A 25,852-nucleotide genomic window follows, 5' to 3' on the forward strand; every position below is an offset into this window, starting at 1 on the left:
CCTATTATCTAACCTCCTCTGATCAGCTGTGCACACTCGTCACTCGAAACCAACGAGTGGGAATCAGACAGGTGGTACGATTAAGATGAGAGTCGAATCCAATCATTAAACACTCTGCAAGTAAAAGCATTGAATTTAGGTAAATATATTTGCTTTTCTCCAATATAAATATTATAAAATGCACTATGTTTACACGATGGCAGCGCCTGAGCGATCAGAGTGTCAAAGCAGCGAGCCTTTGTCAGCTGCTCACAAGTGCTGCCAGTAAGTTCGATTTAGTATGATTTTTTTCAAGCAGTGTGGCAGCGCCCAAGGAAACGATAATATTTCAAATCTGAATTCGAAAAGTTTAGCGGGAAGCCAAGTTATAGATCTGCGCATGACTCTCCATTGCACTCAAACAGTGATTACCATTAGTTGGTGTCTCTTTCACAAGCAGGACCTTTAGAGAGATGGTGTTCCGGCCAATAAGTAAAGTAAATTCGTAATTATTGCGTTTTGGTTGGCTCTGCGCAGGACTCTACAAAGGCATGGACTGAATGGCTGAATGCATGGACTGGTTACTGGTTACCCGTTACCCGCTGACGCCGCCGAATGCCGGGCAACGCAGCGGCAACGAAATATGCCGACATCAACAATAACAACAACCACAACTATGGCAGAGAACAAGCAGAGCGAGCACGGTGCAGGCGCAAGGATAAACATAAACAGGAGCCGCAGTCAGTAGGGCTAGAGCCTTGGTCTAAATGGAATTAAAAACGCCGAGACCCATCCAATCAGTCCCACAGTCGGTTCCCATCGCTGTGCGTTGCCCGCGGAGCGTCTCCTTATCCGAGCCGCGTGTTCCCTTGGACTCCAATCCCTTTAGCCCCGTGGTCGTGGACTTTTGTGTCTTGTGCTGTGTCCGTCGAGCATAATGTTATACTTGTAATGATAATTAATTAACTGGACGTGCGGGTCAGAAGGGAGAGCAAAGCAGAGGAGAGCCGAGCAGCGAGAGCAGAGCAGAGCAGAGGAGAGGAGAGGCCGATGTGCAGCAGCCACTCGAATTACAAATTAATGGAAATAGAAAAAGTGAGAGAAGAAGGGCAAATGTAAGCCAAATAATTGAACAATTCGGCTAAGGCAAATCGATAAATATCCTAGCCATAGGGCATAAATAAGTTGCCGCTGTCGCTCCTACTATACCCACCCATTGGCAGGCGGTGGAGCTCGCTAACGTGTGTGCGTTTGATTAATGGTGCTACCCCGAAACTCGACTCCGTCTCCGCCTCCACCTCCACAATAGGCGTAACCTATTGTCGTTTTCGTTGTCGTTGTCGTCGTCGTCGTCGCTTTCGTCGTCTATATCCTGTCAATCAACTCTAGCAGCGCGACTCAATAAGGACGCGCTTTGTATTGTAGGTAACAATGCCACGTTCCTTTGGAGCCATCCATTGCTGTTGTACCATGCACGCTTTCATGTGTAGTCCCCCATTACGGGCCCAAAGTCATGTCATCCCACGCATTGCACCTGCACACCCCGTCAAAGGTCAAAGATCAAGGCGTTTCGGTCTACTTTGACTGATTAATCACACATATTGTGTAGGCCTGGAATATTAGGGGGAAATCGGCACTTTTTATGTAATCATCACCCAGTCCCAGTGCTGGGACCGCCAACACCCCACCACCCCACCACCCGTCCACCCCATTTTCACAGTAATTAAATGCCGCCTAGGTCTATAAACAGATCTCACTGTCAGTGTCTGCTGCAGCATTCTTGGGATATTTGTTTGGGTTTTGTTTGCCGCCCTGCTCCGCCATGCTCTTAATGCCAAGTGGAATGAACTTGATGAGGCAGCAGTTGCCACTTTTGCGTACGAGTGGGGCGGCACAAAGGCAGCTCTGATGAGAAGGCACAGCGACAGTGGCAGCAGCTCGAGCCCCATCCGACATCCGCGCTGGATGTAGTGCGGCAATTGAACTCTGCTTCTGTTTCTGCTGCTGTTTCTGCCACTGCCTCCGTTCCCCCATAAACATGTCTGAAACACAAAACATGCAATCTGGGGGCTCAACAACTTGAACTTGTTGTGTCTGTCCATTGTAAAATACTTTTGAAACCCTCTGTTTTTGTTTTTTATTTCTAACGACCATTTAATGGGCGCCCCTTCTAGAGGCCATTAAATCTTTCGCTTTACTTTCATTTGTTTTTATGATGCGTTCCCATTGGGCGCCTATACCTATACTTATTGATCGGAGTAGATTCGTTCAAATAGAATGTTAATTGGGAAATTGTCTTTGGAACTTTCATCTCCAAAGACATCTCCCCGCATTGGTTAGCGAACGCCTCTTTTTAAGGCTTCTCCCCACAAAAAACTCCTCAGAAAAGCAATGGGTTTAGGGGTAGAGACCTTCAAGGGTAATAGATAGATAGATAGATAGTTGGGATGATGAAATCTATAATCTTTTTCCTATTGCTCCCCACCCTAAACTCCTCGTAATTAATGGGTATTTTGCCAGACGAAATCTCTTCCAATTGATTTGCATGGCGATTCAAAGGTTGGCATGCAACCAACTCTCTATCGATGAAGCTGTATCTCTATAAATACACTTGAAATGCGAAATAATGTGTGATAAGCAAATGCATTTGCCCCGTGCTCCACCAGCCGCCGGACGACTCACTGAATGAAAGCCAATTACACGGCGGCGGAGGCACCGAAAATATATTTCCAACAGAGAAAACGGAACGGAACGGCACGGCACGGACCGACCGGAGCGGTCGCGAGCAGCGTGTGACCAGTGACAAAAAACACACAGAGTCCAAAAGTAAAACCAACTAAAAAAAAAAAAGCTCTCCGAGATCGCGCTGTCAGCGGTGCTTGGCATTAGTCGCGCTCGGGACGGCACGGCAAACGATCGACGACATCGACAGCGACAACGACGTCGCATGGACTCCGTGCGCGATTTTCATTCACATTTCACACAACTTCTCGCTCAGTTCTTCAAGTGCACGAACACCTCTACAGCTACCGATACCGCTACTGAGACCGACACCGAGACCGAGACGATTACGGATACGGATACGGATACGGGTACGAGACCCAGCCAATAACAACGACCCAATCGAGCACCGGGCCCGGCAGTTTCCCTGCTTAACTGTTGGGCAGTTCGACAGGCCAGTCCAGCGGACGGACGGACGGACGGCAGTTAGTCGAAAAGAAAAGAAAAAAAAAACAAATAATTAATAATCGTAAAAGTTTGCTATTGGCTGGAAAATTCAGAAACGTCGCGTTGTCACGTAATGTCCATTAAATCGAATTTCATAATTAAATCTTTGGAATATCGGTGAGCGAAAAGTTGTCGCAGTTTTCCACAGCTTTTCCTCAACATTTTGGCAAGTAAGGAATATGAAAAGTGCCAGAGTGTCTTTTTTTTGTCTGTGTGTGTGCGTTAAATTAAATCACCGCATTAAAAATAACTTAGAGATCTTTAAATTTTAAATATATTTGTACCGGACCGTACCGTATGGTACAGATAGATAGATAGATAGATAGATATACGGCGACTATACGTATGTATCTAAACTTTTCCCCCCAACGCGCCAAAGTAATCAAAGATACAAAAAAAGTTCGTAAAAAAGAAACCCGCGAGAGTGTGTGTCCAAAGTGCGATTGTGTGAGTGTTTGGCAAATGTCACTTGTGGCCGCAATGTGTGTGCGTCACTGAAGATAAAGCACACGCACACACACACATACAAACACACACACACACACAGTCGTACGCGATACGAGTATATGTACATGTAGTATCTGCATAAAAATATATAAGTATTATCTATTTACGCGCGTGTCTTGTAGCCAAAAAGTAAATCTCAGCAGCCGCAAAAAATGGAGCCCACCGACAGTAAACGCTCCAAAAAAGGACGCAAATCGCGACCTGTACAGGCCCCAATCGAACAGGAACTGCCACAGGAACAGGCACAGGAACAACAGCAGCATCATCATCCCTGGGATGAAGGTAGGCCCCAGATCCCATCTGATCCCCATCTCATCTTTGGCCCGAACAAGAGCTGCATTTGCCCCATAAATTAGTCGAGCATTACGCATACGCCGCGTGGGCGTTGTAATGACAATTTTTGACGAATATAGACCACGCTGAGTGTGCAAGTGTGTGAGTGCGAGAGTGTGTCTATATTTATATATATATATCCAAGTGTACTGTACTGTACTATACTGTATGGAACATTACTTATGATTGTCTGCCAAGTTGAACACCAGCCAAAAGCTATGACAAGTCGTGCTCGGTTTTGGCGCCGCAGCGGAAAAGCGTTTTCCCAATTATACACATGTGCTAGTACATGTACATACGAGTACATGTATTTCGCAGCGGAATTCAGAGTTCACAGACAAAAACCCAACGGAAATCGGTAATCAAATGCAATGGCCTGGCCCCCTAATATCATACAATTGTCTGGCCTTTTGGGTGGAGAATGGTAGAGAAACTTTGTTGTGAAGGTTGTCTTGCAGCAGAGGGAAATATTTATGGGAAATATTGATGAGAATATCTTACATATTCTCATTTGTATTAACGCTTCAGATAGACCCAGTTGAAAGACTCTTAGATATTTTATTTTGTGGAATCGCTGGGCATAATTGGCCATACATCCTAAAGAGCATATACGCTTGGCTATTAGCAAAAGAGAATTTTCTTTAAACTTTAGTTTTCCGTTTCGAAATCTATTGGGTTGTTTGGAATTTAGGTAAACAGCCCGAACGAACTCAGACCGAGGCGAGGGCTCCATGTGAGCGGCATCTTCTACTAAATATTTCCCAAGCACAATGACGCCCATGGTATCTCCACCTGGCGCTGTGTGAACTGCCAAACCGGTTGTGCCCTCTCCCACCCCACAGTGGGGTACCGTTGCAGTTGCATAGATCAAGATTTCAAATTGGTCACAGAATCAACGTGATCTATGTGATCAGAGTTTTCCCGTTACCAGACAACGAAAGTGAAAACAGTCCACAGTCCCGACCTGTTTCCATTCCCATTTGCAGCTGGGCTGTGGACTTCTTAGGAGAGCTTATCGCGGAGCCACTTGTGCAGAAACATTTGCACACAAGCGCGATTAAAACAGCTGTCTATAAATCTGACTAAGGCCAGGTCCATGTCCCCCTGCCTTACTGGTATCGGCCAGTGCAGAAGCGGGACGCTGCACACTGAACAGCAGCACGTAGTCCGGCCTCGAGCGTCATATGATGGGGGCCCTAAACATATGGTTTCGCTATCTTATCGAAGCAATTGGGGGACAGACTTATCTAGCTATTCCACTGACTGGCAGCGCCGCCGATAAATGGGAGACTTGTTGCATAAACACTGAGGCTACGAGTACTTATGGAAAAGACTATAACTATTTAGTGGGTGGGGAAAGCCTCTAAGTGGCTAGACACATAATAAGGGGTTTGCGAAAATACACTTGGCCTAGAGCAAAGTACAAAATGATCTCCAATAGGACTTCAAAAGATATCGAAGGTTATCTTTTTCATTCTTGATTGCATTCCAATTTAATTATGACTCCATCATTGGGTGGTGAAGTCATTTGCTGTTCCCAGCAGTCACATTTCTGATTACAATATTACAATCATAAATCTATAAGCTGTTGAGACTTCAATTTCATACTGCAGCTAATCAAAGTCTCAAAAGCTTCTGAATCATTTATTCATAAATCATCTTATCGGAGACGCTAAAACTCCCAGTAGAACTTCCTGTTCTAAGCTCTTCCAAATGTGCTAAAAGATTCGACCCAAAATGCCACTAAATAGCATCCAGAGATCTCTTGAACGAAACATTTCACCGATTGATTAGCATGGCCAAGAAAACTGATGATTCAGAGTGGGTGAAAATTGGCTGGTAATTGGCAGAGAGACAGCCACAAAAAGCTGGTCGGTCTGGCCGGGTAGGGTATAAGGAAGCCAGGCTAATGGAAGTATGATTGATTTCCAATTAGCATCCCACATCGTAGCACATCCCGTACATCACATGAGCAGCCGTCACCGTCACCGTCACCCACTCGTACATTCGATGGGGAATTCTAAAACAAACTTTGACCTAATTGCAGGACGAGCAGCACGGACAACACCCAGTCCGAATAGGGCCATTGCCAGCACGAGCACAACACTGACCCGATTCCTGACCTGTATGGCACCAGTGATTGGTAAAATGCCTCCACACACTCCACTAACCTCTCCGCTCCTCCCACCCCCTCCCACTGTTCTTGTGCCTCGTCTGTGGTGTGCTTCATTCATAAAGAACAGCAGATCTGCTGTGGCAACACAACATGTTGCCGTTGCCGTTGCCGTTGATGTTGCCGCTGCCGCTGCCCGGGTGCATCGTCGATTGTTTAGCATCCCATTCTAAACAGTTCCATGTGGACCAGGAACACAAACTCATTTCGCCTCTGGTTCATTTGTACTCGTGTACTTTCATTATTTATGAGTTCTGAGTGGGCCACTGAGTGCCTTAACTTTTGTTTTACTTTCGCTGTGATTGTGTCCAATCCATCCGTCCGTCAGTCCATTTATATCTACATCTGTATCTCCCTTACGTATACCTATATGTTATACTAGATACTAGGTACATATATACTCGTATTGTGCTTGTTTGATTTTAATTCGGTTCTGCTTTGTCCTATGCCTACTCTATTCGTTTTGTTTCGTCTTCGTTCCTGTTCTCGTTCTCGTTTTCGTTTTCTCATATTCTGTCGCGTGTTGTCGCCGTGGCTGTGGGTTGATTTTCTTTTCAGTTTTCAGTTTTGGAACTACGACTAATCGTCAATATGAAGAAAGGCCAGCTGCTCTGCCCGAGTGTGTATGTCGTATGTATATGTATATATGCGCTATCCCTGAACTATATTTATAGGTTTGTACATAAATAATTCAATATCTGGCCAGTCAAGGTCATCGACGAAAAGTCTCCGTGTGTGTGTGGGCTCTCCGAAGAAAACTCAGCATTAAAATGCGCTGAAAATATGGAAATGGCCCCAAGGAAATCAATTACGATCTGAAATTTCCGTTCCTGCAATTCAATTCCACCTGATTCGCATAATTAAACCGTACAATGAACTCGCTGCGGCTCGGTTCGGTTCGGACACAACGTTTCTGCAATTGTGTCATGAGAATTTATTTTCAAAACAAGCAAAAATTATCAACGAGCACACCAGAGCACAGAAAAAGTTTAGCCGGGACATAACGAATACGCAATGTGTGCCAGTTTCTGAAGCGGTTTGGCTCATTCATTAGAATAGAGGTGCCAAAGATCAGGAGAGAGCAGGGAGCCAGTCCTCTAGATGATAGATTATGGAGAGAATGGGTGGACAAAAATCACACATTTCTCTAGCCAATTCCGAACAAGAGAGGGAGAGAGAGAGCGTAGCTTGTTAACAAGAAAGAAGGGCTACCTATCGAGGTCGAAGATGCAAATACTCTAGTAAATGATATCTCTATACGCTTTAATGACATCTGCATATTTACCAATCGTTCTACCAATGAAGCTCGCATTTAGATATACTTTGGATGTCTTTAAATAGACATTTCTTAAAGTCTGCTGTAGTTAAGAGAATAGGGAAAGGCAGATATGTTGAAGATCTACTTATATGTATAGTGATCCGACTGGACCGGCTGGCTCCGACCTATAATTGGGCATTGCCTTCAGCTAAAAGGGAATACTCTGCCCAGTTTAGGCCAGATACTTATCTCCACAACTAGAACTGAGCCAGTTTAATTCATTTTTTTTTAAGGGCTGCCTCTTGTAAGATTTATGTCAAATACTGAGTTTTGGTTTCGGAGAATAGGTTTTCGAGTTACTCAAAACAGTCTTCATAGCAGCAGATACACACAAACAGTTAGCCCAACTCAATAGCTGCTGCTGCTGCTGATACCCCCCTTTTGAAGGGCATAATAACCTGGCATGTCTTGGCGATAGAGTAGCGCCCTCAAGTGCGTTAGCGTTACGCTTAAATGATTCTAAATTTAGAGGAGAGCCGCCTGCCTGGTGGCGGCATAGGCGACCTTGGACGGCACCGCTTACGTCGGCGGTGCTGTTTGGCGACATCATCGCATGCAACCAGTGGACGAGCTGGGGAGGAAAGTGCAACACGTTGCCCAGCCAGCCAGCCAGCCAGCCAGCCAACCAGCCCCATGGAGGAGGAAGAGGAGACGCTGTCACTGTCACTGTCTCTGCCCCCGCCTCTGGCTCTGGCTCTCTCCCGTTTCTCTCGCCTTTCAATCAGCATTTGGCATTTCGAGAGCAACGTCAAACGTAGTCAGCGACGTCTCCGTCTCCGTCCACGTAATGTCTCTGTCTCTGTCTCTGCCCGCAGCCGCAGTTGGCATCGCAGCTAGTTTTTGTTTTCAGCGCAGATAGTTTTTTTGTATTTTTGCTAGTATTCAAAACGCGATTAGACGTCGAACATGTGAAGCTCAAGAGACGCCCGGCCGTAGTTTTACTCTTTTTTTTCGGTTTATTTTTCCAAATTATTATTTTTTTTGTTATTTTTTGTATTTAATCTATATCTAACCAAACTCCCAAAGTTCCTTCGAGTATGGTTTATGTTTTCCTCAGTGTGGCCGGCAATTACGGTGAGTGATTGGAGTCGCGGGCCCCACGTTTAATTGATTTGCATGTTACGCAATGCGGTGGCAGGGTCGGGGTCGGTGTCGAGCTCCCAGTGCCAGCCCATCAATTGACAAATGTGTAATGACCAGCATGGTAATGGTTTGTTCCTAGGCCGATTACATGGAGTACGACTATTTATAGAGCGTTACGTGTGCCCCGCAGAGTGCTGCTATCGCTCTCCCTCCCCTCGCCATCTGCGGACACATTCTGTTGCAAAGTTCAACTGCCACAATGGTCATGAACTTGTCCATGATTCGGAATTGATTTCCATTTTCCGGGTGAATGGAAGGAGGAATGGCAGCCAGTTGTCAATTTTGCATATATGAAAAGTTACTTTTGAGGAAAAGTGCCAGGCAAATCCACTCAACTGCAAACGAGTGGCAGGCAGGCAGCCCACCATGTAAGGCAAGTCGCAGCACAGCAGTTACGCTCGAATTGTGATGGTAAATTTATCCTCATATGTACTTCATACATGGCCAAATCTGCTGCTACAGTGAAGACTTGATAAGGTGAATGGAAAAAGAACGGAATAGCAACAATTTGAAGGAATCTATATCGTTCCATTAGTCGCAAAATAACCAATAAATTATCAATAGCTATGACCGCAGAAGGCGCTTTGTTCATTAATAAGATATTCAGCTATTCAAAAATGATGACTTTATGGTACAGTATATTCGTACTTGCAGATTTATGTTCTTTATTTGGTCATAGGTTATGGATTTGAAGGAAGATGAATCCAACAAGATATAGATATAGTAGGAAAAATGTTGCTAGTGGCACAAGGTTTTTTCTGTAACTTTTTGACACTCCTAAACACTTGCAGGTGAAAAGCATGTGATGGGTTTAGGCACATCTTTTAAAGTCTTTTTCGACTGACGATCATTGAAAATTCATTAATTTCTTTATGTATATATTATCTGCAGAACTTATTTAGAAATAAACACTCAAGTTTTCGCTATGAGGTCACAGTCTAAAGGCATATTAATGATCCAACTTTCTTACCTCAATCCATTGCGAGGAATGATCAATCAGGGGCATGATCAAATCAAATTATAGACTCTCTGAATAAATATGCATAATTTGAGGGTGTGTACATATGTATGTATGGGGTATCGTGAGCATAAGATACAAATCATGAATATGTAGTGTGTGTTGTCTAGGGCTGTTTATCTAGTAGTTACCGTAAAGCTCTTTCATTCACCCCCAGACAGATCCAGATCCAAAGGCGTAACGGAAAACAAATTTCTGCTTTGTACAAACAATTTGGTTTCGTGAGCTTGTAATTGTTCATGTGATTACGTTAGTTCCAGTACAGACAAACATGTGTGCATACATAAGCAGGTCTGTGTGTACATACATACATGAATGTATGAATACCATCTATAAGCAAACAATAATTTGTTGAATGTAATACAGAAATCTCTGGGAAATCGGGCACACATGAAAATGAAATCAGATTTTTCAGTTGTTTTTTGGCGGACTGCTTGGGCGCAGTGCGCTCTTGTTTATCAACGGTGTTCTAGAATCTAGATTAAAGGTAATGGCAATATTACGAGCATGTGTGTGTAAAAACTAAACTGCAAATTGTTTACGACAAAACAAAAGGCGGAGAACGACCGGGAAAGGCGAGAGGGAGAGCAGCAGAGTAGAGTAGAGTAGAGTAAAGAGCAACGAATTTCAATGGTGAAAATTGTTAAGCATAAGTATTTTAAAACCCAAACACAAGGCAAGAAAATTAGTCTCTCGACCGTCGGGTTTTTTCTATGCGGGGCCTCTGCCTGGCGAAAAGCGAATCGGACGGGCCAGTCGGCCCCGGACAATTTCAATGCACGGCTCGTGTACCGTACTGTTCCCGCGAATTGCGCTGCGCTGAAGATATTTATTTGTGAGGAAAGCATCGCAAAGAGCACTAAAGCACTGCTATATAAACGAGTCTTCGATTGATTTTATTTCAATATAAAAGAAACACGAAGCAACGAAACACTTAACGAAAACTAACGAGCCGCAGGGATCGCAGGAGTATTCGCATCCGCGTCCGTGTATCCCCCCTGCAAAGAACACTTTTTTTTTGGTGGGGGAAATATGTAAGTAATTCCCGGATTACGGATTTCGGATTTCGTAATTGCAGTCGAGTGCTGTGCTGGTCGAAAATTGATTTCGATATCGAAATAGTACTGCGAAAATTTATTGTTGTTGTTTTTGTTGTCTCTCTCCATCTCTTGTCCATTCCATTACTCGCCCCCACTCTCTCTTATTTTGTTCTCTGGGAGAGCATCATATCATCTTATGTAATCCGAATGTGGTGGCAGTGGTTTATTGTCTTCTTGTCTAGAGTCTCGTCTCGTTTGCTTTTGCTGATATTTTTAGCACCTGTTGCACTGTGAAAACACCTGAGTATTGAACCGATCTCATGATCTCTCTCTCCTTGCCACCCGCAGTGTCGCTACCCGGCTCCGCACCTGGATCTGGAGCTGAGCAGCCGACCATTCTGCTGATCAACGGCGTCGCCAACGACTCCCAACTGCAGGACAGGCAGAGCAAGGCCGCCGCCCTGAGGTTGGCCCTCGAGAGCAACAACCACCACAGTGAAGCCAACTCCTCGCTGGGCAGCCATCCCGTGCTGTCAGTGCCCACCACTCCGGGAGGGTCGCATCTGCTGGACTTTGAGTCCCACCTCATCGAGAACGTTGTGGGCCAGGGCAGCGGAGTGGGCATCAGGGAGCTGACGCCCTTCGAGCAGGAGCTGCAGCAGGGCACATCCAAGGTCGGGACAGACGATGCCGCGTCTGTGATCGAGGTGGAACCAGCCGGGGCCAAGACCAAGCAGGCCATTCAGACTCTAGCGCCGCCGCATCAAATCGCCGAGGTAGACGAGACGGCCACCCCGTCGGAGGCAGTGCGTCGGACCGCCGAGCAGCTGGTCGATGAGATCGAGCAGGCCCTGCAACAAATACCCAAGGTAGAAGAGACGGCTCCCCATTCGGAGCTAGTGCGTCGCACCGCCGAGCAGCTGGTGGATGAGATCGAGCGCGAGCTTATTGAAACCCTGAGCAAAGATGTAGACGAGGCTAAGACTGAGCACGACAATCAGGTGAAGCGCGATCGCGACGAGCTCAGCTCGCTATCCCAGCAAGTGGAGGTGCAGCTGAACGAGCTGACCAGCATCCTCAAGAACAAGCCGCAGGCGGAGATTGTGTTGGAGCTGCCGGAGGCAGAGGAGGAGCCCAGGCCACTGAGACACGCAGCCAACGAGCTAAAGCTCGTGGAGGTGCCCACGCCCAAGACCGAGGCCGAGGAACAGCAGCGGAAGGAGTTCATCGACTCGCTGCCACAAATCGAACAGAACGCGGCAGGGGAGACCGAGACGGATGCCCAACGACTCTCAGCGGACTGCAAAAGGGAGTATTATCAGTCGCTGAAGAAGTATCTGCTGCACAGCAGCCAGGACAAGCCGCCAATTCCGCTCCAGACCTATCGCTGGGAGGATCTTCGACGAGCCAGAGAGCGGGTAAGTCGCCTAACCACCCAGTCCTCCTTCTTTTGTCTGATCCGTGTTCCTCCCGCAGGGCGGCTATCCGTGGACGCATCTGTACAAGCGTCCCCTGGGACCCGACGAGCAGCCCGAAATTGTGCTGCTCCTGCGCAAGTCCCAGGAGCTGCGATTCAAGTCCGAATCGCCCAAGTCCCTGAAGAAGGTGCGCTACGACGAGCAGGTGCTGGTCAAGGAGACCGAGCGCTACATACAGGACCTCTCCGAGGACGAGGCGCTAGCCCACACCTCCGAGGACAGCAGCGAGGAGTCCGACTCGGAGGCCGATTCCGAGTCAGAGCGCGAGACCCACAACGAAGACGCCCTAAGCGAGTGCATCTCCTGTGTTTCCGACTCTGTGCTCGCCGTCGGCGGCCACAACAAGCCGCGCAAGACCAGTCGCCTGGCCCACATCCGCGATATCATCCGGCGCAGGCGCAGCGGACGCACCCACGAGGACGCCCAGTCGCTGCCAGGCACCTCTGCCAATCCCAGCCGGCAGAACAGCCTCCACGAACTAGCCCCGCCGCCGGGATCTCTTATCCCGAATACAGAGAAGCCCCCGAAGAGCTCCAAGCCGAAGGCCAAGCAGAGCTTCGACATCATGAAGAAGCTGAAGAGTCTGGCCGAAAGGCAGAAGAAGCGCCTGAACATCAAGCGCATCACCCTGAAGAAGGACGAGAAGATCGTCTTGGGCGAGCAGCAGAAGATCATGAAGCTGAAGGCCTCGCCCAAGTCGGACCGCGGCGAGATTCCGCACTTTATCGAAAAGCAGGACTCGGACGACATCCTCGAGCTGGTCGAGTACGATGAGTCACCCTGTCGCAAGCGCAACAAGGAGGAGCTCGAGCAGGAGCAGCGCGAGGATATGCCCAGCACCAGTGCGGCAGCAGGGAGTGTCCCCCAGCCGGATGAGATCATTGAGCTGCCCGTGGCAAAGACTGAGACCGATGCACCCGCTCTGGAGGTCACAGAGCCGCAGGAGGAGAAAATTGAAGATGGGACAACTGCGGATGGCGATGGCACAGAGTCTCCTCCCAAGAAGACTCCACGACTCCGTCGCGAGCATGTCTATGAGGAGATTGGCCACCAAACACCCGAACTGGTGGATCAGCAGTCCATCATTGAGCTGGACGCCCTCAAAAAGTCGCTGACGCGTCAGGACCATCTGGCCATCGATGACATTGAGGCCGCCAAGGCAGTACCCCTGGATCGCATGGGCAGCAGTGAGGAGGAGCAGGTGGCCTCGGCGGTTGCCGGTTCCGGCAAGTCTGGTGCCCTCCTGGCCCCGCTCTCCTCCATAGACTCCACCTCGTCGGACGAGGAGCGAGCCCGCCTGGCACAGCTGTCGCCCGTGGCCGAGGAGAGCGACATCGAGTCGATGGAGGTCGCCGACCTGCGTCCCGCGCTCAAGAAGGAAGCCTCGCCAGCGCCTTCGGACAAGAAGGTGACATTCTCGCATGTGGAAGACGAGGCCGAGCCCCATCGCGAGGACATCGAGCTGCCCGAAGACGTGCTAGAGGCAGCCGCCAATGCGGCCAAATGGAAGAGCGAGAGGTAAGTGATGGACCAATCCCCAGAGGCATCCCCAAAAGCCTGACACTAACACTCGGCACCAACCTTCCAACCAATCCACACGGTGCTGCTGTTGCTCTAACCCAATCTTGCAGAGAGTCTAACCTGTTTGCCCTGCTCATGAAACTGTTACTAACCCTCTTGCCGGGAGGTGGCCAGCGCAGACGCTATCGAAATCGAAATCGAGATCGAGGCACCACCAAACACACGAATGCACCAGCACCACAGTACTACCAAGACTACCACTACCACTACACAGACCACACCACAACAAACCCAATACCAGTAGCAGTACCAATCCGCAAACACAGATCCTCTTGGTGGAGAGGTCCTTCCCGCTGGACACTCTGCTGCTGCTGCAGCGGCGGTGATACTAACAAGTTTTGGTAGAGGGCTCCCAATGAAGGTGGCTTTTATGATATAGACCTAAGGTAAGGCCTCCATGTACTGTGTGCCGTCCGTCTCCCCCCCCCCCATTTGTTGTTGTTGTCCCGCAAATGTTGGTGTTGGTTCCAATAAATGAATGAATTTCCTGAGGTGAAGGGGGGGGTTGGGTTGCATAACTGGGATAAGCCATACACACACACATATATAAACCATAAATCATATAAAAACTACGTACTTTTAAAGCTGGAGACCACGCCTCTAAATGAAACATACATATGTATGTACATATGTAGCTCCGTATCTGGATAAGTCCGACATCTAAACATCGAATGGTGATCGATTGGGATTATGTGTACGTACAGTGTGTACAGTATATTTAGAGATCTAAAGGTCAACGAATGACAAGAAGATTTCCGGCAGGCAGAGCAGAGGCAGCCTCTAAAATAGAACATGAAAGTGCAGAACAGAACTACAAAACTAATTGCTGCGGCTATGTACTCCTCCTGCTGTCTGTCTGCATGTCTGATCAGGCCACAGTATGACAGAACACGAGTATAACAGTATAACAGTACAACAGTATGGCAAACACACAAATGCAATTGCCTAATCCGTCATCGCGTAGTCGTGTCTGTGCGTGCGTGTCTGTTCATGTCTCGATTCGTGTTTGTGTCTGTGTTTTTGCTAATTTTAAAAGAAGAAAAAAACATTTTCATCTTTCGAACAAGAATTTTCGCTGAGGAAAATCTGTGTCGCGCAAAAACCAAAAAGCTCTCAGTCCTGGCCGAAAATCGCAACGATGTAGACACGGTCGCGTCGCGTCGCACAAACCACACACCGCACCACACCGCACCAGAGAACGGGACCCACCGCAAAACAGCATAAAAATCGAGAGAATCTCTCAATAACAGTACCCCCAAAACGTGAATTCCATTCAGAAAGGTCACCCGCCCCAAAGGGTGGATGGTTCTTAGCCCTGAAGTAAACTTCGGAGCTCTGGTTGCAAGTGCCACAAAATTCCTCAGAGGCTGGGCAAAGAATTTTTGAGCTGATTCGGGCAGAAAATAAATTCAATGTCCAACGGCGGCGCTGGCTCATGCTCTGGTGGTGCTTAAAAATAGCCACCGACCACCACGAACGACGACAAGACGACAAAAGCGAACAAAAAATAAACGAATAAAAGACACAAAAAGTACGAGAGGAGGAGGAGCAGCGGACAGAGGGACACATACGGATTCCGACCGGGGGCCAAGTGAATAAGTAACCAGCAACAGCTGTCATTTCTCTCTCTCTCTCTCGCTCGGAGATCATGCTAAATTCCCGCCGCTCCGCCTCGGTAGGCGCTCTGCCCGCCGAGAAGAAGCACTTTGTGTCGCGGGTGGAGAGTGCCAGCGGCGCCTCCCTGGACGTACGCTGTGCCTGCCAGTACTTTCAGTCCGAATCCCTGCTGCCGGAGCGCATAAATCCCGTGGATTCGCGGCCAGGCTCACGGCAGGGCCACCACAGCGACCAGGACCAGTTCCTGCACCTGAATCAGAATGTAAATCTGAACACCAGTTTCCCCCGCGACGATCTGTCCACGCACAGTTTTGAGGTCGTGAGTCATGCGGATGTGGCTGCCCCATCGGTGGATCTGAGCTTCATGGAACGTTATCCGGAGCTGGAGCAGACGGCCCGTTCCCGGGGACTGGTGGTGCGCAGCATTTCGGATGCCACCGAACCGGATCCGGGTGGATCATCCTTCATGGCCGCAGGTCGCCGACAGCTGTCGATGGGCGGCCTGTCGTCGGGCAGCGTTGGACGCTTCCCCGACACCGTGTCCATGCGCAGTGGCACCTCGCTGCGTCGCATATCGGCGGGCAACTCCAAGATGGATCTCTACTGTGCGGACATTAATATACCGAACGCTCCTGGAACCGGACGTCAGGGTGGCCAGCGCTCGGCCAGCGCCAGTCGACGAGCTTCCAATGCGGATCTCTTCCAGGCCACCATTCTGCCGGGATCGCTGCAGCCGCCCCAACTGAATCTGATTGCGGCCACACCCAGTCCCGGGCTGGCCGATCAGCAGCCACTGTTTCCCTCGCACCAGGCGTCTCCAGCTCCCTCGCAGCAGGACTTCCGCAATGCCAGGCCTCCATTGTCACCGGATTATATGCGTCCAAGCGATGCCAACAAGGAGAACCAGCTGCCCGGCGACGTGCTGCCCCAGAATCGACCCATCGACGTGTCCCGCTTTGGCGGCGATGCAGTGCGTCCCTCGTTCCTCCTGGAATCGGATTTCCAGCAGATAAAGAGTCCCTATCAGAACACCACGGTCACCACGCCCATGGATCCCCTGGCCGAGGCTGTGGCTGAGCTAGAGCAGATTGCGCAGGAGCACAACATCGTGAACATCCGGGACAACATCCAGACGGAGACGCGGCGACCGCCCTCCATTGGGGGAGACCTTAGTGCAGCACCCCTGAAGCTGGACGAGCTGACGAAGATCGAGATCATCAGCGACATGCCAGTGGTGGATATCGATGCGCTGGTGCGCCATGAGGAACAGAAGGCGGCGGAGCATCGTAGCCGCAGTCCAAGACCCTCGCCCAGGCAGCCCAAGGCGCCGCCAGTGATGGCCACCCTCAAGCTGCCTTCGAGCCGGCCATCGAGTCCGTCTCCAGCGGAGCCATCCCTTCCTTTGCAACCCCTCAAGCGGCAGCACACGCCAGAGAGGCAGCTTTCCCCGGAACGTCCCTCCAAGTGGGCACCCGCTTCTCCCACGCCACAGCAGCAGACGATCCAGGCAACCACGGCAGCCATCAACCTGCAGGATGCCTCTCCCGAGGTCAAGAGCTCCTACACCTCCCGCTTCAAGGCGATGTTCGCTGCCAAGGAGCCACGCCAGAAGTCCCCGACGCCCCAGCGCTCTCGCACTCCCAGTCCCAAACGGGAGAGGACGCCCTCTCTCTCTCTCTTCTCCCGCGAGAAGTCGCCATCACCCGTAAAGATGCTCTCGGTGTTCTCCAAGGGCAAGCCGCAGGCCATGTCCATTGTAACCACCTCGGGTGCCGCGATGAAGGGCAAAGAGGCGGAGCCGCTGGCTGTGCGTGTCACGGAGACCTTCTCCCTGAAGGTGGACGAAATGGACCAGTACGGCTCGCGGCCAGCAAAGCCACCGGCTCCTCCGACGCACGCCCAGACCATGTACAGCAGTCGCGAGGACTTTGGGGCGGCATCCTCGGAGCGGGCTTCGGTGGACATCAGCGAGGCCTTTGCTCCGGTGGTGGTGTCTGCCCTGCCACGCGGCGGCAGTGGGAGCGTGAGCATGAGCGGCGGCAGCTTCATGGCTGGCAATAGGAATCTCTACTCCAGCGAGATCGAGATGCCGGACACGGCCTCCTGGGGAGCCAGCAGGGAACCCTCGCAGACCGGCGGCAGTCGTCCGCTCATCTCGGTGCCCATACAGATATCCGACAGCCACGTTTATCGACCCCTGCGGTCGCCCTCAGAGCAACGGTTTGGGGTGCAGCGCAAGTCCTCGTTCCGGGAGCCTCGCACCCAGTCGCACGACCGCGCCCCCCGCCTTAGCAGCGGCTCCCAGGAGCAGCTGTACGGGGCGGGGCGGGGCATGACAAAGACGGTTAGTTTCCATTTTGACGAACGCAAGTCGCGCCTTGCGGATTTCGCCTCCGCAAGCGAATCGCCCCTGACCCAAAACCAAATCGAACACAGAGAGTTCCTCGAACGGACCTACTTCTCTCGGTAAGCCATCTATGCCACCCTATGTGCGGCCTAGAACCCCGACCTCTCGGCACCACCGCCACAACCACCTCACCACCACACACCTTCCACACCGGGTGACGGCCTCCTGCTAACCTTCGCTTGTCACTACTACACACAGATCTCCTTCCTTCGTTCCAGTCTACTAATCCATGTGCTCTCTTTCTCCCTTTCTCTTCTTGCAGTGATCATGAATACGAGCCCGTGGGCGTGTCGCCGGCACACGAATCCTCGCCAGCGCCAGCGCTAGTGCCAGCGCACGCCCTCTCTGAGCTGCAGGTGCCGATGGACATCGACAGCTCGGCAGGAACAACGCCCCGAACCGAATCTCGCACCGACTACGAAATACACACCAGCCAGGTGGACTCGAGCGCCCTCGAGGAGCTGCCGCTGCAGCCGGAGAACCGCAAGAAGAGCTTCATGGCCAGCGCCCAGGACCGCACCAAGAAGATGCAGGACGGTCTGCGACAGCAAGCGGGAAAGCTGCGCACCAAGCTCCGCAGCAGCCAGCAGGCCAAACCCAAGCCGATCTCGGGCAGTCCCAAGGCCAAGGCCAAGGAACGCAGGCGCTTCAAGGCGCCCGAATTCTCCAAGATGAAGATGCCCGAGATCAAGCGACCCGACATGTCCAAGTTCAGGGACCTCAAGCGACCGGAATTCACAAAATTCAACAAACCGGACATGTCCAAGTTCAAACTGCCGGAGAAGTTCTCCACGCTGAAGCTGCGACGCAGCAAGAGCTTCAAGGAGAACGAGAGCGAGCTTACGTCCGAGGAGCCACAGGCCACCAGTGCAGAGGCAGGAGGAGGGGTCGACGCCCCTGCTCAGCCTGCGCCCAAGAAGAAATTCGAGTTCAACTTTGGCACCTATCCGCGCGCCTTCCGCAAAAAGAAGCCCACAGAGGAGCCACCACCACCGCCCGCTCTGGAGTCGTCGCTGGGCACAGAGGGTCTGAGCGTGATCCCCAGCACCGAGACGCAGCCGTCGCAGACCTCCACAAGCTCCCCGCAAGGAGATCGTGGACCTGGTCCGGTGCGATCCCGCTGGGCGGACAAGTTCTCGGATGTGAGCTACAACGACAGCGAGGGATCGCGGTACAGGCGCTACGGCAGCGAGCTAGAGAGCTTCGACCGCGAGTCCTCACTGGAGCGACGCATGAAGGAGGACCTGGAGGGGGCCGAGGACACGGCCAGCGAGGCCCAGCAGCCCCAGACGATGGGAATTCTGGGCGTGGTGGCCGACAGCAAACAGTTTGCGGAGTTCGATGAGGAGAACCGGGCCATCCACGAGATCTCCAGCAAGCGGTCGCGCGAGTTCAAGCGACGCCCGATGGTGCATCAGGACTCCGATTTGCGCTCGGAGGACAGTCGGGATGCCGAGGGCTGGACCGAGAAGGACATACAGAAGAACAAGCTGCTGCGCAAGGCGGAGCTAGAGGCGGAGGCTGGCTACCACAAGTACTACGACAGCCACTCCACGGCCAGTTCAGGCAAGAAGGTGGTAATGGAGCCCATCGACGACGACGAGTTCTTCCTGCGCAAGCGCGGCATCTCCGAGGATAACATCCAGCTGCGGCAGTACATAAGCGCCGCCATTCGCGAGGGTTACGACACGCCCAATGCCCTCCAGCATGTAGGCTACTCCGCAGATCCTGTCCCCGGCGAGTACGGAGACTTCGAGGCACCGCCGGCAAAGCCCCGGCGCCTGCATCGCAACTATCGGCCGGACATTGACGACTCGCAGGAGTTCCAGCGCAGCGACTACGGCGACGATCTGTCCATGTCCCAGAATGGCAGTGACTTCACCCCTAAGAGACCTCTGCGCAAGGCTCGCAGCCGCAGCCGCAGCAAGCTATCCGTGGACGGCAGCCAGGACATACACATGGCCGATGGGGGCAGCAGCATACAGTACTTTGACGACGATGAGGAGTACCTCAGGCCACCGATGCGGGATCAACAGATCACCGAATTGGAGAAGGAAGCAGCGGCGATGGAGAAGGCAGGACCACAGGCCCTACCGCTGGCCCCGAGGCGCCACAAGAAACGCACACGCGATGATGCATCCGTTGAGAAGGATGCGGACTCGTTCTTTAATGGCTTTGGTGGTAGATCAGTATCGAATACCTTTTTGCAGCCACACGAAGATGTGAGTACCAAGCAGAGATCTGGGACTACTTTGAAGGTAGCGGAATCCATCTCTAGTCCATTCTAACCTTTGCCCATTCCCATTCTGATTCCCAGGTAATTGTTTATCGCACTGAGCACGAATATCGTCACATACCGCTAGCCACGCCCGACAACTTCACGGATGGCGCGTCCGTGCGTACACCCCGCTCCGAGGACGACAGGACATCGCGCGGTGCCGACTCCCTGGTCCTGGACATGAAGACAAAGCCCGAAATGGGGGAGGACAACGAAGAAGGAGTATCCAGAACCAAGAGCGACGAGAGGTTCGTCATCGACATGTTGGAGAGCGACGGGTGAGCATTACTAGACCTAGAGATCTGTCACGGATGTTCCGCTAGGTGTGGCTTTCTTGCTCGCTTCCTTCTAGCTATGCGGTGGTGCGCAAGGAGCCCCTACCCAAGCCCACGCCCCCGGCGCGCAGGAAGAAGTTCACCCGATCGCCCGGCGAGCGATTCGCGACGCTACCCAGCATCCGCGGCTCACGCGGATCCCCACCACCGGCCCGGCCACCGCCGCCACAGCAGTATATACCCATGGAGGACTCGCCGCTGGTGCCACGCCGCAGATCGGCGGCCAGTCTGGACGAGATCCCCCAGATGATGATCAAGTCGAAGTAAGAGAAGCAGCCCGTCGGCCGAGTCGCCTTTTGTTGCCTTTTGAGTTGCGATGGCCGACCTTTCGATTGATTTTTACTTTGACTTTCGTTTCGTTTCGAATGCGTTTTCGTTAAGTTTTTCTGTTAAGTTTTCATTTCTGTTGTTGCCACTAAGTTGTAGGCTAAGCTTAGACTAAGACCAAGGGTTAGACGCACAGCTAATGCTACTCCTGCTGCTTTTGCTACTGCTACTAATCTGATCCGAATCGAATCGAATCGATTGCACTCGGGAATCCACGTACTCGTACACCCAAATAAAACATAAATACACGATACACACGAATCCACTTGCAACACACGAGTTGGCCAGCATCCTGTTGCCTTTTTTGCCTTTTGTCGATTGCACGGAAGCCCAAGCCCAAGCCCCAAGATGTATCTAATGCACCTCCCTCCAACCTTTTCCCCCAGCTACGAGACCCAGCCGCAGAAGCAGCAGCAGCCCGAGAAGCAACAGGCACAGCAGCAGCAGCAGCAGGAGGAGGATGACTACGAGGAGCCTGGGGCCCTAGAGCGTCCCGAATCCCCACGCTCCAATCTCCAGTCTGGCGAGGTCATCAACAAAATGAAGTTCCGACCACTGCCGGCGCCACCGCGTCCACCACGCGAGAAGCGCTCCACGCGTGCTGGCAGCAATGCCCTCGATAGCTACGAGGACAGCGAACAGGTGGCCAGTTCCAGCCAAGCGGACAGCTACGACCAGGGGGAGTTCGAGGTGGAGGTGTCCACACAGACGGACCCGCTGCCCGACGACTTTGTGTGCGAGGAGTTCGAGATCACCGAGGACATGAAGATCATTGAGCCTCGACGAGCCAACGCCAAGGGATCCGACGGATCGGCCAGCAAGACCCTCGAGGATCTGCTGCGTAGCGTCGAGACGCAGGAGCCCCAGGACGAGGTGGACGGCGTGCGTGTGCTAACAGAGGACGAGCAGTTGGCCAAGGGCCTGCAGCGCTTCAGGGATGCCAATCAACGGAGCATGTCGGAGCGCTCTCGGGCCTCCTCTCAGGCGGACCGTTCGAAGTCTCTGAGTCGTCCCCAGACGCCGTCCTCGGCGGTGGTTATCGAGCGACGCGTCCCCACGCCCAGTCTGGTGGCTGGCGAGGAGCAGGATGCCACTGTCCAAGCCTCGCTGATAGTGCGACCCATCAGTGCCGCCGATCTGGCGGATGATGAGCTTCGGCGCGAGGAGGAGGAGCTGCGACGGGAGGGTCTGCTCTCGGACAGCTCGGTACAGAGCAAATCCGATGTGGAGGAAGAGGAGCACGGAGAGGTGGCCTTGAGCGACTATGCGGCCAGTTCAGCGGATCTGGATGCGGCGGTGGAGCAGCTGCAGCAGGCCCAGCTGGAAAGCGACTACGAGAGCCGACTGGAGGACGACGAGGTAGAGCGTACCCTCAGGGACAGCGAGTACGAGGAGGAAGAGGATGCCGGAGAGAAGTACTCGGATCAGTATGACGAGGAGGAAGAGGAAGATGAAGAAGCACGGCTGGCGAGGGAGCTCAGGGAGCAGGAACTGGACGAGGCCCTCGAAAAGGAGCTGCAGGAGGCCATGGAAAAGGAGCTGTCCGACTACAGGCAAAAGGAAAAGGGCACGCTGTCGGAGGAAGAGGAACACGCTGCCTCCGAGATCGAGTACCGACACTCTGAAGATGAGGATAAACCACAATCTGAGACAGAAACCATTGCCGTGGAGATACCCATCCGGAAGACCACCGCCAGCGAACCCACCGAGGCCGAAGTTACGCCCAAATTTGTGGCCACTCTGCCCACCGAACCCGCCTACGGTCACGACGAACTGGATGTCGAGGAGCCGGAAGATATGCCCCTGCCACCGCCACGTCGCAAGTCAACCACAGCCCTCGAGCCCCCCACCGTAGCAGCAGCAGCCACCACTCTGACGATTGCCGAGCAATCAGCCCGCGAGCTCACGCCAATCCAGTCCCTGCAATCCCCGCCAGAGCCGCAGCTTCCCACTCGCCTGGCCGAGCTGGAGGTGGAGCGACTTCGTGTCCATGCCCTGCAAGCGGGGCAGATCCAAGTCTCGCAGCTGCACGGCAGCCACATCAAAGCAGACGATCTGGAGTGCAAGTCCGGGCAACTGGTGGTCCAAAACATTGAACTACCGCCGGGCTTCATCGACGACATAGTGGAGCGCGTGCGAGAGCAGCGTCCCTCGCTACTTACCACCGAGACGCAGACTAGCCGCCAGGCCAGCAGCGAGCCGGCCACCTCGGATGTGGAGCAGCCCGTGAAGCCGCCGCGCCAGAGCAAGACCACCGAGCAGTCGCCTCCGAACTTAGACGAACAGACCCAGACAGAAGCCGGGTTGATGCCACTGCCACCGCCACCAGCGGCATATCCCAGTGTGGAGTACTTGCAGTCCCTGGCACCGTTGGCCTTCTATAATCTCCAGCGCAGCGCTGAGGCCGAGCAGGCCGAGGCTGCAGCGCCAGAGCGCAAGGCGCCGCACAAGTGCCGACGTCGCCATGTCCAAGAGCAGGCCGATGCCGAGTCGGGCTCTGAGCTGGAAGATCAGCTGGTGGAAAGACCACGCTCACGCTCCTCGCGCCGCTCGCGCACCAGAAGCGCCACTCAGCCAGTAGAGGAGTACGACGAGGATCAGCCCCGGACAGTGGTGCAGGCCGGAAGGCAGTTCCTATCCGCCTGCAGCCTGGAGCTGGTGAACATCATCAACCAGCTGACCCACTACGTGCGCGGAGAGGCCATGGAGCCGCAGCAGCAGCAACAGTCGAGGAACATATCCGCCCTCATGGTGCTCTTCATTCTGATCACGTTCGGAGTGCTCGTCTTTCTGCTGACCGGTCGACAGGTGCACACACATCACTGGGACTACTTCAATCCACCCGGGAACGAGGGCAGGCAGACGTGAGAGCAGTGGAGATCGATATCCCATTAACCGTGGGCTTGTCACGAACACTATCCTTGGGGGGAGTGGGGCGGGTTTGCATTTTGCATTTTGGAGCAGAGAATTTTTGCTAAATGGGTGAAAACAAACGAATTTAAACGCGGCCAAGAGCCCGCTCGAAACTAGAAGGCCTTAATGATATACATACTAACAAAAAGAGAACTAGCAACTACTTTAGGAGAGGTGCGATGATGGCGAGGGGCGTTGCCCCCGTGCTACTACTAGTCACAGAACAATCGAAACCCGGAATCCCAGTTCAACAGACACTGACGGCACATGCCCGTGCTACACCGTAAACCATGAATCTTGTACTAACTATAAAGAGAACTACTATCTATAAAGGGAATAATTTTTCATCATTGTCTACCAGTGCAGCAGAACAGAACAACAGAACAACAAGAACCAGAACCAGAACCAGCAGAAGCAACGATTATGTATTAATTATGTACTTAACACACATGCTATGTATGTACATAGACTATTTTTTTTGGTGGCTGCCTTATGATATGGTGGGGCGGCGGCAGCAGCCCTAAACGCAAGGAAATAATTGGAAGAGAACTAATCTAATAACAATGTTTTTTTTTCTACCAGCGGCAGGGCGATGGAGCGAAAGAGATTCAATTGTTGGATTCAAATTGTTGTTTAATCTAGACCAAAGTGTAGGAATTAATATATATAAAACAAAAAAAATTATTTTTTTCATTGAATATCACTTAAAAGTTATAATTTGAAATGCGAATACTTTGCCGAGGAGGAGAGCAGAGAAGAGGAGAGAACGTATATACTTAAATATATAGAAGCGTATTTTCAATAAAGCAAAATGATATACACATAAGTGGTGGTGCTTTTGGTTTGTTATTCGATAAAGATATATTCCGACTTAGAGCAAGAAATCATCATTGTATTTAACCATTTCACGATGATCTTTGTGGCTTCCTTTTTGCGATTTGCTGGCGGCTGAACGAACGGGCACAAGTATATTAGGAGATTTAAAATGCAACATAGAATAGACTTACCAATGGACGACCAGACTGCGGATGAGGAGGCATCGTTGATGGGTTCGATTTGCGGCTGGCGTCGAGCCAGTTGCACCTGCAGCACAATGCCAGTGACGTTCTTGCCATGCATCTCGGCTATGGCGCGATCTGCCGACTCTGGTTTGGCAAAGGAGACAAAGCCGCGGCTGCAAAGAGATTTCAAAATGATCAATTTATCCAAATCCAAAAGAAATGATCTAATTTGTACCTTTTTTCAATCTCCATTGACACATTCACAATTGTGCCATAATCGTTGAAGGTTTTCTTCAGGAAATCTTCGGTTACCTTGTTGCCCGACACAAATATGGTATTGCCAGCGCGTGGCTTCTCCGGTGGCGGCGTATCAATAGCAGCTGCCTTCTCAGCCATGACGCGTTCTTCACGGTCACGCTCAGTGGCAAAATGCTGATACAAGTTCTGGCGCCGTGGCTCCTCCTTTATAATCTCGCTGATAATGGTCTCCTGGGCCACATCGTTTTGAGTTGAGGAGAATGGCTGGTAGGACGCCACAGTGGTCTCCGATGTGGAGCGTTTCGCACGCTCCTGACCTTTTGGACGCTTGAACGACGTTTGATCCTGCTTTGTTTGCTGTTTCTGGATCGCTGGAATGGCGCCGCTCTTGATCAGCTTGCGGGCCACCTCGCGTGCATCGCGCGCATCCGTGGGTCGTTTTAGCGTCAACGAACTCTCCGGCTCCGGCTTGGGTGCTTTATGAGCCTGGAGTGCCTTTTTCTGCAAACGAAAAATATTACATTAGACAAAAATCAGGCGGGAAATCATTTTATTTGGGACTGCTGCGGCGTCCCACCTTCTTCTTGAGCTTCTGATATTTTGCCTGAAGCATCTGCTCCTCCTCAGTTAGATTGTTAGGAAAGTGAATGTAAACCATTTTAGCGTCGTCTGCTTCTGTTTACTGCACTATTTTTGTTGTTTTCTATTCACTTTTCAATCTAATTATTCCGAAATTTGTTATTTTGTTGTCCACCAGTGTGACCATCAAAAAAATACCGAAATACTGTCCCATTTTCAAAATATAAGCCCAGTGCTAAGAAATGCATAATTTTTTATTGACCGAATCAGGGATGAAATTCGTATGGAAACGATAAAAATCCATGCTTGTGTTACGTTTGATAAAAACAATTTCAGTAG

At 51.5% G+C, this 25,852-nt stretch overlaps 2 protein-coding genes across 13 annotated transcripts; one reads left to right on the forward strand and one right to left on the reverse strand.

Moving 5' to 3' along the window:
* On the reverse strand, positions 1-25,735 carry Nelf-E (negative elongation factor E). 2 transcript variants are annotated; one of them, XM_015188676.2, is made up of 4 exons: positions 25,512-25,735; positions 24,912-25,435; positions 24,683-24,849; positions 1-114 (listed from the first exon to the last, which is right to left on the reverse strand). In XM_015188676.2, exons 1-4 carry the CDS (start codon positions 25,590-25,592, stop codon positions 23-25), a joined length of 864 nt encoding a protein of 287 aa, XP_015044162.1. In that variant the 5' UTR covers positions 25,593-25,735; the 3' UTR covers positions 1-22. The 2 variants fall into 2 exon arrangements, with proteins under 2 accessions (XP_015044162.1, XP_001353113.1); XM_001353077.4 differs by lacking the exon at positions 1-114 and adding an exon at positions 24,499-24,623 and having other exon boundaries at positions 25,512-25,731.
* On the forward strand, positions 1,045-24,501 carry LOC4812736 (uncharacterized protein DDB_G0284459). 11 transcript variants are annotated; one of them, XM_033385359.1, is made up of 9 exons: positions 1,045-1,074; positions 3,837-3,996; positions 6,095-6,190; positions 11,088-12,157; positions 12,216-13,735; positions 18,085-20,044; positions 20,140-20,378; positions 20,453-20,698; positions 21,149-24,501. In XM_033385359.1, the coding sequence occupies exons 1-9, from the start codon at positions 1,060-1,062 to the stop codon at positions 23,628-23,630; spliced, it is 7,788 nt and encodes a 2,595-aa protein (XP_033241250.1). In that variant the 5' UTR covers positions 1,045-1,059; the 3' UTR covers positions 23,631-24,501. The 11 variants fall into 11 exon arrangements, with proteins under 11 accessions (XP_033241250.1, XP_001353114.4, XP_033241251.1 ...); XM_001353078.4 differs by lacking the exon at positions 1,045-1,074 and adding an exon at positions 2,856-3,377; XM_033385360.1 differs by lacking the exon at positions 1,045-1,074 and adding an exon at positions 2,856-3,071.
* Positions 25,736-25,852: the final 117 nt, after the last annotated feature.

Source organism: Drosophila pseudoobscura, chromosome X (assembly GCF_009870125.1).
Source record: "Drosophila pseudoobscura strain MV-25-SWS-2005 chromosome X, UCI_Dpse_MV25, whole genome shotgun sequence".
Classification (NCBI taxonomy): domain Eukaryota; kingdom Metazoa; phylum Arthropoda; class Insecta; order Diptera; family Drosophilidae; genus Drosophila; species Drosophila pseudoobscura.